The 15,000-nt window shown below is 48.1% G+C and overlaps 1 protein-coding gene across 1 annotated transcript in view; it reads left to right on the top strand.

Moving 5' to 3' along the window:
* LOC144510036 (bone morphogenetic protein 1-like) overlaps positions 1-1,692 on the top strand; it is a 307,138-nt gene extending 305,446 nt beyond the window's left edge. Inside the window, exon 23 of the mRNA XM_078239242.1 lies at positions 114-1,692. Within this exon, the coding sequence (XP_078095368.1) occupies positions 114-248 (135 nt within the window). The 3' untranslated portion in view covers positions 249-1,692. The remainder of the gene's footprint in view (positions 1-113) is intronic.
* Positions 1,693-15,000: the final 13,308 nt, after the last annotated feature.

Genomic DNA, 15,000 nt, shown 5'->3' on the forward strand with positions numbered 1-15,000 from the left:
ACTGATAATGTCCCATTATTGCCCATGTCCCGTGAATGAATTTTTTTGAAAAGTAGGGATTAGAGGGGGAATTACGGAGCCTTCGACTGACGGGTGGACATTTTCTGTTGCAGCCGCCTGAGGAGATTTATTCAGCTGGCGATTCAATCATGATTCGCTTCCACACGGACGACACAATTAACAAGAAAGGTTTCCACGCGCGCTACACCAGCACCAAGTTCCAGGACACTCTCCACTTGAGGAAATGACCCCCTCTTTCGACCCTTGACCAATTGAGAGACTGGAATTTGCAACTTTCTTCTTTTATTTGTACCGTAAAACAAACAAAAAAAAAAAAATTCTCAACGTGAGGAACATAGCCATTTCCGAAAGTTTCAGCACTTTAAAATGAAAAAAAAAAAGCTGAAATGACTCGAGTGTATTATGATATGTGATGCTTCAGTGCAGCGGATGACTGGGAATCGCCACGCGACTCGGTATTGCAGTGTTCTCAAAATGTTTTTTTTTAAAAAAAGGACTCAGTGTTGTGAGATCCCGTCAGGAGAGGATGACCGAAAGCTGTTGTACGACCCCTCCCCTCTTAATGAGGGGCATACCTAAGCTTTCTTTAAAACAACACGCAAGATGGGCCAGTGCAGCTACCCGCTGTACTTGGCCTCTGGACTTCTGTGAAACCTCTCTCTCTCTCAGACTTTGTTATGTTCAACTGATGTGTCATTTGACCATGATTATGAGCCAATGCGGTAGCAGGCCTTTAGCCTGCCACACCAAAGGGTGCTGGGCTGTTAGGGGTAGGCGTCGAGCTGATGCTGTAGGCCCTCCCGGAAGGCCCCCTGCTGAGCCAGTGTAGTCCAACCTCACACCTCAGGCCAGAACACCATTGGCAAAGGATTGGGAGCAGGCCATCTTACCTGCTCTCTTTCCATCGTTCAATGGGTGGGTGTTGGGGAAGGAGGTGGGGAGTTGGGGTGGGGGGGGAGTGGGAAACCCTCTACGATAAAAGGGGGTAGACACTTAAATACCCACTCAATAATATGTGGTAGCATGCAAAAACGGTTCCTGCAGCTTCAAGTTTATATTCAGGTCCTGGCCTTTTATCACAGGAGAGAGAGCAATCTTCTTTATTCAGCCTGCGTGCGGGGAGGGCGAGGGAGGTTGCAAGTAACAATTTCTATGATGTTGGAAGAGCTGCAGTCGCGTTCGTTTTGACATCCTGGAGGGGGTGGGGGTCCGTGGGTGAGTATTACCTCCTGCCTGGTGAGCAGTGCAGATCAGAAACAACTAGCCCTGTTTTCTGTAGTGCGGCTGGAGGGCACTCCGCACCCGCCCCCGCCCCCCCCCCGCCGTCCCCCCCACCCCCACCCCCGCCCCCCCACAGCCCCTCGACTGGCGAAGCTGTCATTCAACCCCGCTGGGAAAGGCGCAACAGCAGGAGATTGTGTCGAATTTGGCTGATAAGCTTTGAAAGTTCATTCTCAGAAGCCCAATAAAAAATAAATGAATAAATAAATGCTGCAGCTTTTGCATTCTGTCCCTTGTTTTATGGTCTTGTTTTTGTCGCCCATCTTCTGGGCGAGCTCACAGACACAATCGTACTCAGAGAGAGAAAAGAAAAAGAGGCAAAGTGTGATTCTCGCCAGCAGGGGGAGTGGGCGGAGCCTATTCACGCCGGGAAGCCGGCTGCTGGGTTTCAGGGGCGCAGGAGCCCGGATCTCTCCCTGTGTACCGTGTACAAGTGTGTAAGATGGGGTGGGGGGGGGGGGGGGGGGGGAGGGGGTGGGGGGGAGGGGGGTGGTAAGATCGCACCCCCCACCCCCCGTGCATTTCTATAGCATCTTTCACAATCTCGGAGCATCCCAAATCCCAGTTTGCACACAGCAAACTCCCACAGGCAGAAATGTAATAATGAGATAATCTGTTCGCAGTGATGTCAGTTGGGGGTCACATGTTGACCAGGATACTTGGCGAACTCTCCTACTCTTTGAATAGGATCTATTACACCCGCCTTTCATCTGACAGACGGCATCTCTGACTGTGCGGCAATCCCCCAGTGCAGTCCCGAAAGCGTCAACCTGGATTTTCCGCTCAGAATGGGCGGCACGGTAGCACAGTGGTTAGCACTGCTGCTTCACAGCTCCAGGGACCTAGGTTCGATTCCCGGCTCGGGTCACTGTCTGTGCGGAGTTTGCACATTCTCCTCGTGTCTGCGTGGGTTTCCTCCGGGTGCTCCGGTTTCCTCCCACAGTCCAAAGATGTGCGGGCTAGGTTGATTGGCCATGCTAAAAAAAAAAAATTGCCCTTAGTGTCCTGAGATGTGTAGGTTAGAGGGATTAGTGGATGGATATGGGGGTAGGGCCTGGGTGGGATTGTGGTCGGTGCAGACTCGGTGGGCCGAATGGCCTCTTTCTGTACTGGAGGGTTTCTATGATGATTTCTATGAATGGGACTTGAACCCACAATCAGAGGGTAATGGCCTTCCAAAGCTCATATTCCTTCTGTTCAAGCGTTCGAGCCACTGAGTCGCAGCTGGCATTGCGAGAATGATATCTGAAAATAAAACACAGGAAATTATTTTTGTAATTTATCTATATTAAAACTCTTGCAAATGTGAGTTAAGGATCTGAGCTGCCTGAATAGACTGGGTTATAGTTTAAAAGATTTTAATTAAAGGAAACTTGTGAAGATGCATCTCCCTTTTTTTATCTTTAAAGTTGTCTCTAGAATCTCTGGCTGTTTTTAGCTGGGAATTCAGAATATAGGAACAGTATTATGAGTTGAGTGAGGCCATTCAGCCCTTCAAACCAGCTGTTCAACAAGATCAAGGCTGACCCTCTACCTCAACTCCACCTACCTGCGCTGTCTCCATATCCCACGGCATGGTGGCACAGTGGTTAGCACTGCTGCCTCACAGGGACCCGGGTTCAATTCCAGCCTGTCTGTGTGAAGTTTGCACGTGTCTGCGTGGGTTTCCTCCGGGTGCTCCGGTTTCCTCCCACGGTCCAAGGATGTGCGGGTTAGGTGGATTGGCCATGCTAAATTGACCCTGGTGTCAGGGGGATTAGCAGAGTAAATATGTGAGGTTATGGGGATAGGGCCTGGGTGGGATTGTGGTCGGTGCAGACTCGATGGGCCGAATAGCCTCCTTCTGCACTGTAGGGATTCTATGATTTGAATTCCCTTAGACATGTATCAACATGGGTCTAGAATGGACGCAGTGATTGAGCATCCGCTTAGCTTTCTTGAGGACTCACGAAAGAAGGATATCGAGCATAGGTAAGTGGCACCATGCTGAATCTTACAGCATCAACTTTGGAATTTTCCCAAAGGTTGGAGCACTCAGAGTGCCAGAGAGCAGCCAGGCAGGTATCAGTACTCAAACTATTCACTGAAGAAGACAAATTGACGCAAGTGTCACGCCACGTTCTGGCTTGGCACCATCCCTGGCGTCTCCTGCGGGTGCTGTTGGCATTGAGTAAAGCCGTAGTCCGCAGACCCGTGTGATAATGTTAAAATGTTATTGCATTGAGAAGTTTCAGGCGAGGAATGCCACCAAAGATGTGCGGGTTAGGTGGATTGGCCATGCTAAAATTGCCCCTTAGTGTCCTGAGATGCGTAGGTTAGAGGGATTAGTGGGTAAAATATGTAGGGATATGGGGGAAGGGCCTAGGTGGGATTGTGGTCGGTGCAGACTCGATGGGCCGAATGGCCTCTTTCTGTACTGTAGGGTTTCTGTGATTTCAAACTCAAAACGAGCACCCAAAGGCTGGAAGCGCAGCCGCAAATGGGGCGGCACGGTGGCACAGTGGTTAGCACTGCTGCCTCACATCGCCAGGGACCCCGGGTTCGATTCCCGGCTCGGGTCGCTGTCTGTGCGGAGTCTGCACGTTCTCCCCATGTCTGCGTGGGTTTCCTCCGGGTGCTCCGGTTTCCTCCCACAGTCCGAAAGATGTGCGGGTTAGGTGCTAAATTCTCCCTCAGTGTAACCCGAACAGGCGCCGGAGTGTGGCGACTAGGGGATTTTCACAGTAACTTCATTGCAGCGTTAATTAATGTAAGCCTAACTTATGACACCAGTAAATAAACTAAACTTTAAAATTTTGAACTTTAAAAATGGGTGGAGGGATTAAGATCAGGGAGGGTGAATACAGACATTTGTCTGTATAAAGCGCAAGAACAATACTTTTCACTGTAAATACATGTGACAATAATAAATCAAATCAAATGAAGAGGCCAGAATGAGTGAAGCACAGATATCTCGGAGGGTTGTGGGGCTGGAGGAGATTATAGAAAGGAGGGAGGAGCCTGAGAAACTCCACTTTATGTTCCCTTGTACCATGTCACATGAAATCTTCAGTGGACCCAGCCGATTTTAGATCAAAGATGAAGTGTTTGCTCTTAGTTCCTGTCTATCACAATGTTTTTTTAAATGGTGAGCAATGTTTTTTTAAATGGTGAGCTCTTAGTTCCTGTCTATCACAATGTTTTTTTAAATGGTGAGCAAGGTATTGAGAGATCAACATGTATTTTAAGTAGTGCGGCAATAGCAGCAGCGTCTGAGGGAGATGAATGCCCTGGAATAGGGCATGACCGGCCAGTGAATGTTCCTCTGGTCCCATCAGGCTTTCTCCCCAGGATGAGAATATAGGAGGCATGGTTAGTAAGTTATGTAGATGAAACCAAGATTGGTGGCATAGTGGACGGTGAAGAAGGTTATGTAGGATTGCAACAAGATCTTGATCAATTGGGCCAGTGGGCTGACGAATGGCAGATGCAGTTTAATTTAGATAAATGCGAGGTGATGCATTTTGGTAGATGGAATCAGGGTAGGACTTACTCAGTTAATGGTAGAGTGTTGGGGAGAGTTACAGAACAAAGAGATCTAGGGGTACAGGTTCATAGCTCCTTGAAAGTGGAGTCACAGGTGGACAGAGTGGTGAAGAAGGCATTCAGCATGCTTGGTTTCATTGGTCAGAACATTGAATACGGGAGTTGGGACGTCTTGTTGAAGTTGTACAAGACATTAGTAAGGCCACACTTGGAATACTGTGTACAGTTCTGGTCACCCTATTATAGAAAGGATATTATTAAACTAGAAAGAGTGCAGAAGAGATTTACTAGGATGCTACTGGGACTTGATGGTTTGAGTTATAAGGAGAGGCTGGATAGACTGGGACTTTTTTCTTTGGAGCGTAGGAGGCTGGGGGGTGATCTTATAGAGGTCTATAAAATAATGAGGGGCACAGATCAGCGAGATAGTCAATATCTTTTCCCAAAGGTAGGGGAGTCTAAAACTAGAGGGCATAGGTTTAAGGTGAGAGGGGAGAGATACAAAAGGGTCCAGAGGGGCAATTTTTTCACACAGAGGCTGGTGAGTGTCTGGAACGAGCTGCCAGAGGTAGTAGTAGAGGCGGGTACAATTTTGTCTTTTAAAAAGCATTTAGACAGTCACATGGGTACGATGGGTATAGAGGGATATGGGCCAAACGTGGGTAATTGGGAATTAGCTTGGGGGTTTAAAAAAAAAGGGGCGGCATGGACAAGTTGGGCCGAAGGGCCTGTTTCCATGCTGTAAACCTCTATGATTCTATCATCGCTTGTGCAGCTACCTTTGCTGACTGACTTCAATAAAAGAATTTCCTCGGATTGGAGCTCCGGAAAATCTGGCAAGGGTTCAGCACAAGCGCCCAGACCAAATGATCTCTTCCGGTGATTCAGGCTTTCTGATTCTCAAAGGCATCAACCTTATCTCGTCCTCCTCCAGAGAATAAAGCCCCAAGCCCAGACCCGTGGGTCAGTATTATCCACTTTGAGTTATAATCTACACAGCAGTACACCCAAACTGGCATCAAACACACACTTTACCTTCTCATACATGATGGCCTTCCTGCCAGCAATCTGTCCAAATCTCTTTGGACAGTCACGCATTAAGTATTAAGATACAAAAGTCTGAGGTCACGTACCAACCGACTGAAGAACAGCTTCTTCCCTGCTGCCATCAGACTTTTGAATGGACCTACCTCGCACTAAGTTGATCTTTCTCTACACCCTAGCTATGACAGTAATACTACATTCTGCACTCTCTCGTTTCCTTCTCTATGAACGGTATGCTTTGTATAGCACGCAAGAAACAATACTTTTCATTGTATGCTAATACATGTGACAGTAATAAATCAAATCAAATCAAACCCTAGCTATGACTATAACACTGCATTCTGCACTCTCTCCTTTCCTTCTCTATGAATGGTATGCTTTGTATAGCACGCAAGAAACAATACTTTTCACTGTATACTAATACATGTGACAATTATAGATCAAATCAAATTTCTGGCCACTGCATTCAGTTATCCACCTTGGACCACAGTCTGTCCTCCATCCCTGGTGACGGATGTACCATCCTTTGCTACTCTTCAGATGCGTCTGAATCCAAATCTGATGCTTTTTAAGTACACTGTCCATGAAGGTGGCACAGCGGGTTAGCACTGCTGCCTCACAGCGCCAGGGACCCGGGTTCAAATCCCGGCTTGGGTCACTGTCTGTGCAGAGTCTGCACCTTCTCCCCGTGTCCGCGTGGGTTTCCTCCGGGTGCTCCGGTTTCCTCCCACAGTCTGAAAGACGTGTCGGTTAGGGCGCATTGACCCGAACAGGCGCCGGAGTGTGGCGACTAGAGGAATTTCACAGTAACTTCATTGCAGTGTTAATGTAAGCCTTAGTTGTGACTAATGAATAAACTTTAACTTTAAATTCTGACTTGTGAACCTCCTTGGAGCATAGCCAGTCTCCTTTACAGAGTTGAGGTAGAATCCATCGACCCTCTCATCTGCAATCAAGGCAAAAGCAGGCCTGAGGGTGCTTATTTGCAAGTGAAGGCCATTCCTTCCATCTTGTGCCCAGAATTGCCTCACTCTGTGCCACAGTGGCTCCAGATTGCGAAACGCGTCTCAGGCAATTCCTCTGAATTTGAATGTCTGCACTCATGTGTGTTATGTTCCACCTGAGATTTGCAGAGTCCAAAAATAGCAGCTGCTGAAATGAGCTGACGGAAGCGGGGAGAAGGAATAATGTTTGGAGCGTTTCCAAGTTAATAATGTGTCAACGTCTCCATTGGCCAAAACCTGCGAGTCTTGTTGGGATTTAATGAGATTTGACTCCTAATTAACACTGCTCACATGTATTTAATGGAATGTTTAGTTTACAGTTAAGAGGACTTCCCAGAGTAACTCTCCTGTACTGCAAATTCCCAATCGAGTTACCATAGAAACTACCTCATGCATTCTCTAATCCTAACATGATTAGGCAGGGTCAACACTCTTTTATGATTGTTTTCGACAAATCTGTTCAGGTTTTTTTGAGGATGTGATGTGTTAGGTAGGTAAATAAAATTTACTTTTTTATGAGTCTCCATTTTGTGTAATAATCTAATGTGGTAATGTATCACTTGCAAACTTGGATACATTACATTCGATTCCCTCATCCATAGAATCCCTAGAGTACAGAAGGAGGCCATTTGGTCCATCGAGTCTGTACCGACCACAATCCCACCCAGGACCTATCCCCGTAACCCACACCATTTACCCTGCTAATCCCCCTGACAATTTAGCATGGCCAATCGTCCTAACCCGCACATTTTTGGACTTTGAGAGGAAACCGGAGCACCCAGAGGAAAGCCACGCAGACACGGGGAGAATGTGCAAACTCCACACAGACAGTCACCTGAGGCCGGAATTGAACCCGGGGCCCTGGCGCTGTGAGGCAGCAGTGCTAACCACTGTGCCACCGTGTCACCCCATAGAATCCTACAGTGCAGAAGGAGGCCATTCGGTCCATCGAGTCTGCGCCAACCACAATCCCACTCAGGCCTACCCCCATAAGTCCATGCATTTACCCTAGCTAGTATCCCTGACACTAAGGGACAATTTTGCATGACCAAAACACCTAACCCGCACATCTTTGGAGTGTGGGAGGAAACCGGAGCACCCGGAGGAAACCCACGCAGACACGGGGAGAACGTGCAAACTCCACACAGACAGCGACCCAAGGCCGGAATTGAACCCGGGTCCCTGGCACTGTGAGGCAGCAGTGCTAACCACTGTGCCACCGTGCTGCCCTCACCTCATCTAAGACATTGATATTAGTAGGCTGGAATTTTACCCGGCTGATTAATGTTAGGTGATATATATTACCACATTAGATATTACACAAAATGAGGACTTATAAAAAAGTAAAGTTTATTTATTAGTCACAAGTAGGCTTACATTAACACTGCAATGAAGTTACTGTGAAATTCCCCAGTCACCACACTCTGGCGCCTGCTTGGGTACACTGAGGGAGAATTTAGCGTGGCTAATCCACCCAACTAGCATGTTTTTCAGACTGTGGGAGGAAACCGGAGCACCTGGAGGAAACCCACGCAGACACAGGGAGAACGTGCAGACTCCGCACAGACAGTGACCCGAGCCGGGAATCGAACCCGGGACCCTGGCGCTGTGAGGCAGCAGTGCTAACCCACTGTGCCACCGCGCCGCCTCATGGGATTAGAGGTAATATACTCGCAGGGGGCTGCAGAGGGCTGGCATGTACACTGGGCTGAATGGCCTCCTGTGCTGTAACTGTTCTCTGATTGCTAATTGGTTAACGGGTAGGAAGCAGAGGGTCGGAACTAATGGGGCATTTTTCAGGCTGGCAGGCAGTAACTAGTGGGATACCACAAGGATCTGAGCTATTTGTAGTTCTGGGCGGGATCTTAGGGCCTTGTTCATCCTGAAACCCTAAAACCCTACCCATCGCCCGCTCCGATTCCCGTGGCAGGTGGGATGGTAAAATTCCAGCCTGTATATATATCAATGAAGGAATCGAATGTAATGTATCCAAGTTTGCTGACGATACAGTGTTAGGTGGGAAAGTAAGCGGTGAGGGGACACAAAGAGACCATAAAGGAGTTTCGACACTTTGAGTGGCAAATGGATAATGTGTGGAGTTATCCACTTTGGTAGGGAAAGTTAAAAAGAAAAGGAGATTGGGGGCGGCACAGTGGTTAGCACTGCTGCCTCACAGCACCAAAGGGTTCGATTCCCGGGCTTGGGTCACTGTCTGTGTGGAGTCTGCACGTTCTCCCCGTGTCTGCGTGGGTTTCCTCCAGGTGCTCCGGTTTCCTCCCACAGTCTGAAAGACGTGCTGGTTAGGTGCTAAATTCTCCCTCAGTGTAACCCGAACAGGAGTGTGGCGACTAGGGGATTTTCACAGTAACTTCATTGCAGTGTTAATGTAAGCCTGCTTGCGACATTAATAAGTATAAATAAATATTCCCAGGGGGCTTGACAGGGGAAATACCAGGGGTCACATTCTGAAGGAAGGTGGGTTTGAAAGTGAAGATCAAGTAGCATGTTACCAAATGAGAAAGCAGACTTGAGGGGCTGAGTGGCCTCCTTTAGCTTATAATTTTCATGTTCTTATAATGGGACAGATTTAGAACAGCGCAGGTATGCAACGTTTCACAGTAACTTCATTGCAGTGTTAATGTACGCCTTACTTGTGACTAATAAGTAAACTTTAAACTGTGTCAGAAATCTAGAATGACTTTGGTCTGAGTTTCCACTCAGATAATGGATTGTTTCTGCTTGTCCTGTATGGGCAACACGGTGGCACGGTGGTTAGCACTGCTGCCTCACAGCACCAGGGACCAGGGTTCAATCCCGGCCTGTCAGTGTCAGTGTGGAGTCTGCAAGCTCTCCCCTGTGTCTGCGTGGGCTTCCTCCGGGTGCTCCAGTTTCCTCCTACGGTCCAAAGATGTGCGGGTTAGGTTGATTGGCCATGCTAAATTAACCCCAGTGTCGGGGGGATTAGCAGAGTAAATATGTGGGGTTAAGGGGATAGGGCCTGGGTGGGATTGTGGTCGGTGCAGACTTGATGGGCCGAATGGCCTCCTTCTGCACTGTAGGGGTTCTATGATTCTATGGAAGCTGAGATATCAGCCATCAGATACTACACTATAGTAGGGTGTATAAGTGTGCCAATAGATTTGGCCACCCTTTCCGTGCTGGCTTAATTGGGCCCCAAGCTCCACACAAAGCCTCTCTACAAGGTTAGTGCCAAGTTCCCCCACGCTCTTTGGCATTGCACCTAGGCTCCTGGCAGGCTCACAATACACCAAGCATTTTGTTGTACATTTTCATTTGCTGCCTTCTGCCTCATCAGATTCCCCTGCAGCAGGACTCGCGTACGACTTCGCCCTGTGGTGACCCCGCACTTGTGTTACCCTTGCCCCCCCCTGCCCTGGCTGCAGCCCAGATGTTCCCGGTGTCTCACCACATCTGTGCTGCCCGCAGCATCATAATCCGAGCGAATGACTGCGAATGGGAGGCCAAGTGAATTTGGTTCTTCCTCATCGCCACCTGGCGGGCACGGTGGCACAGTGGTCAGCACTGCTGCTTCACAGCTCCAGGGACCTGGGTTCGATTCCCGGCTCGGGTCACTGTCTGTGTGGAGTTTGCACGTTCTCCTCGTGCCTGCGTGGGTTTCCTCCGGGTGCTCCGGTTTCCTCCCACAGTCCAAAGATGTGCGGGTTAGGTTGATTGGCCGTGCTAAAATTGCCCCTTAGTGTCCTGAGATGTGTAGGTTAGAGGGATTAGCGGGTAAATGTGTAGGGATATGGGGGTAGGGTCTGGGTGGGATTGTGGTCGGTGCAGACCCGATGGGCCGAATGGCCTCTTTCTGCACTGTAGGGTTTCTTTCTATGGCCTGGTGACAGTTCCTGACTATCTAAAAGGAGGAAAGTGCTGGTGCATGAGAGGTAATACTGCGGGTGAATTAGTGAGGGGCTGTCGCATACTCGGGCTAGAAGAGGGGGGAACATAGCGAGCAGGAGTAGGCCATTTGGTCCCTTGAGTCTGCTCTGCCATTCAGCCAGATCACGGCTGATCTGATCTACCTCACGCCAAAATCCCGCACTATCCCCTTACGTGTGGGCGGCACGGTGGCACAGTGGTTAGCACTGCTGCCTCACAGTGCCAGGGACCCGGGTTCGATTCCCACTGTCTGTACGGAGTCTGCACGTTCTCTCCCGTGTCTGCGCGGGTTTCCTCCGGGTGCTCCGGTTTCCTCTGAAAGACGTGCTGGTTAGGTGCTAAATTCTCCCTCAGTGTAACCCGAACAGGAGTGTGGTGACTAGGGGATTTTCACAGTAACTTCATTGCAGTGTTAATGTAAGCCTGCTTGTGACTAATAAATAAACTTTATCCCTTGATACCTTCAAAATACCAAACTATCGATCTCTACCCTGAACTTACTGAATGACAGGCTGCATAGCCCTCCCGGATAAAGAATTCTAAAGATTCACCGTCATCTGAGTGAAGAACTTTCTTGTCATCTGAGTCCTAAATGGCCTGCCTCTGTGTTCCCTGATAGGGAGAGGGTATAGTTAGATTTAGGCCATCCTGTGATTTTTATTCATTGCAGACATATTGTGCATGGCAAGATCCCATAAATGCAATGAATAACTGAGCAGTGAATCACTTGATAGTGTTGGCAGGGTGACTGAAGAAGTTCGTTTACCCGTGCCTTGAAACATAAGCAATGGGCTTGTAGGATGTTATTTCTAGTGCATGGCGGCGCAGTGGGTTAGCACTGCTGCCTCACAGCGCCAGGGACCCGGGTTCGATTACCGGCTTGGGTCACTGTCTGTGCGGAGTCTGCACGTTCTCCCTGCGTGGGTTTCCTCCGGGTGCTCCGGTTCCCTCCCACAGTCTGAAAGACGTGCTGGTTAGGTGCATTGACCCGAACAGGCGCTGGAGTGTGGCGACAGGGGGAATTTTGCAGTAACTTCACTGCAGTGTTAATGTAAGCCTTACTTTTGATTAATAAATAGACTTTAACTTAAATCAACCTATTGCAAATCAAGTCTGGCTGAAGAGAGAGACATTGCTGAAGTTTTTCATCTTGCATCCATCAGGTAAACACAAGAATGCCAAATTTCAACCAATCACAACGATTTATACTAAAGGGGAGAAGGTGCTGATTGGTTGGCATGTTGACTCTGATTGGTCGGCAAGTCAACTGTGATTGGCCATAGTTGTTGCCATAGAGAAAGCACTGAGAACAATAAACTCCTGGGTATATCAAAAAGGATGCAAGGAGTTTGCATACATATTCCTTTTGTTTGCAGTGAATCCCAGCGTATGAATGTATGTTACTTCCAACAAGTCTAAATTTGATTTGATTTGTCATTGTCACATATATTGGGATACAGTGAAAAGTATAGTTTCTTCCACGCTATACAGACAAAGCATACCGTTCATGGAGAAGGAAAGGAGAGAGTGCAGAATGTAGTGTTACAGTCATAGCTGGGGTGTTGAGAAAAATCAACTTACTGCGAGGTAGGTCCATTCAATAGTCTGACGGCAGCAGGGAAGAAGCTGTTCTTGAGTCGGCTTGTACGCGACCTCAAACTTTTGTATCTTTTTCCCAATGGAAGAAGGTGGAAGAGAGAATGTCTGGGCTGCGTGGGGTACTTAATTATGCTGGCTGCTTTGCCGAGGCAGCGGGAAGTGTAGACAGAGTCAATGGATGGGAGGCTGGTTTGCGTGATGGATTGGGCTACATTCACAACCTTTTGTAGTTCCTTGCGGTCTTGGGCAGAGCAGGAGCCCATGCCAAGCTGTGATACAACCAGAAAGAATGCTTTCTATGGGGCATCTGTAAAAGTTGGTGAGAGCCACTTTATGAGTTTGACTGATCATTCTAAACTGGTTCTTACTGTAATTGTTAACGCACTCAGAATTGTTCAGTAAGTGCTGCCCAGTGCCGCCTCTCTATTCAGCAACATTCAAGTTGTGTACTACCAAGCGACTATTGTAAATAGCTGACCGTGTGGTCATACATGGTTTATTGAATTGTTGATTCTTCTACACTCTCTTAATGTGATTACCACTGGTTACCAACTCTTCCGACAGGTTCTCCTTATTTACTCTGATTCCGGGGATGGCGGGACTGATGTGTGAGGAGAGATTGACGAGGTTAGGATTGTTTTCCCTGGAGTTCAGACGAATGAGGGGGGAATCTCATAGAGACTTATAAAATTCTAACAGGACTAGACAGGGTAGATGCAGGGAGGATGTTCCCAATGGTGGGGGGAGTCCAGAACCAGGGGTCACAGTCTGAGGATTCGGGGTAGACCATTTAGGACAGAGGTGAGGAGACATTTCTTCACCCAAAGAGTGGTGAGCCTGTGGAATTCATTACCACAGGAAGTAGTTGATACCAAAACATTGAATGTATTCAAGAGGCAGCTAGAATCATAGAATCCTACAGTGCAGAAGGAGGCCATTTGGTCCATCAAGTCCACACCGACCACAATTCAACCCAGGCCCGATCTCCATAACCCCACGCATTTACCCTAACTTGTCCCCCTGACACTAAGGGGCAGTCTAACATGGCCAATCCACCTAATCAGCATATCTTTGGAGATATAGCACTTGGGGCAAATGGGATCAAAGGGAGGAAGCAGGATTAATTGGATGATCAGCCATGATTGTGGTGAATGGCGGAGCAGGCTCAAAGGGCCGAATGGCCTCCTCCTGCTCCTATCTTCTCTGCTCCTATGTTTTGAAACACTCTGAAATTTGAACACCTCTATCACATCCCCATATGCCCTTAACCTTCTCTGCTCCAAGGAGAACTACCCCAGCTCCTCTGGTCTTTCCACCGTAACCAAAGTCCTTCATCCTTGGTACCAGTCTAGTAAACCTCCCTGAGGCGAATGTTTCCAGGGTCCCGAACTGGCTCCACTTTATGAGTTTGGCTTAGACCATAAGACATAGGAGAAGAATTAGGCCACTCGGCCCATCGAGTCTGCTCCGCCATTCAATCATGGCTGATATTTTTCTCATCCCCATTCTCCTGCCTTTTCCCCATAACCCCTGATCCCCCTTATTAATCAAGAACCTATCTATCTCTGTCTTAAAGACACTCAGTGACCTGGCCTCCACAGCCTTCTGCGGCAAAGAGTTCCACAGATTCACCACTCTCTGGCTGAAGAAATTCCTCCTCATCTCTGTTTTAAAGGATTGTCCCTTTAGTCTGAGGTTGTGCCCTCTGGTTCTAGTTTTTCCTACTAGTGGAAACATCCTCTCCACATCCACTCTATCCAGGCCTCACAGTATTCTATAAGTTTCAATAAGATCCCACCCTCATCCTTTTAAACTCCAATGAGTACAGGCCCAGAGTCCTCAACCGTTCCTCATATGACAAGCTCTTCATTCCTGAGGTAATTCTTGTGAACCTCCTCTGGGCCCTTTCCAAGGCCTTAAATCTGGGGCCTAAAACTGCTCACAATACCCCAAATGGGGTCTGACCGGAGCCTTATACAGCCTCAGAAATACATCCCTGCTCTTGTATTCCAGCCCTCTCGACATGAATGCTAACATTGCATTTGCCTTCCATAAGAACTAGGAGCAGGAGTAGTCCATCTAACCCCTCAAGCCAGCTCCGCCATTCAATAAGATCATGGCTGATCTGATAGTGGGTTCAGTTCCACTTACCCATCCACTCCCCATAACCCTTAATTCCCTTAATGCTTAAAAATCTATCTGTGACTTAAACATATTTAACGAGGTAGCCTCTACTGCTTCATTGGGCAGAGAATTCCAGAGATTCACTACCCTCTGGGAAAAGAAGTTCCTCCTCAACTCTGTTCTAAATTGACTCCCCCGTATTTTGAGGCTATGCCCCCTAGTCCTTGTTTCCATTGTAAGTGGAAATAACCTCGCTGCTTCTACCCTGTCTAGCCCCTTCATTATCTTATATGTCTCTCTAAGATCTCCCCTCAACCTTCTAAACTCCAACGAGTACAGGCCCAGTCTACTCAATCTCTCCTAATAAGCGAACCCCCTCATCTCCGGAATCAACCTGGTGAACCTTCTCTGTACCCGCTCCAAAGCTAATATGTCCTTTCTTAAATAAGGGGACCAAAATTGTACACAGTACTCTAGGTGCAGCCTCACCAGTACC

Source organism: Mustelus asterias, chromosome 22 (assembly GCF_964213995.1).
Source record: "Mustelus asterias chromosome 22, sMusAst1.hap1.1, whole genome shotgun sequence".
In the NCBI taxonomy this organism is placed as follows: domain Eukaryota; kingdom Metazoa; phylum Chordata; class Chondrichthyes; order Carcharhiniformes; family Triakidae; genus Mustelus; species Mustelus asterias.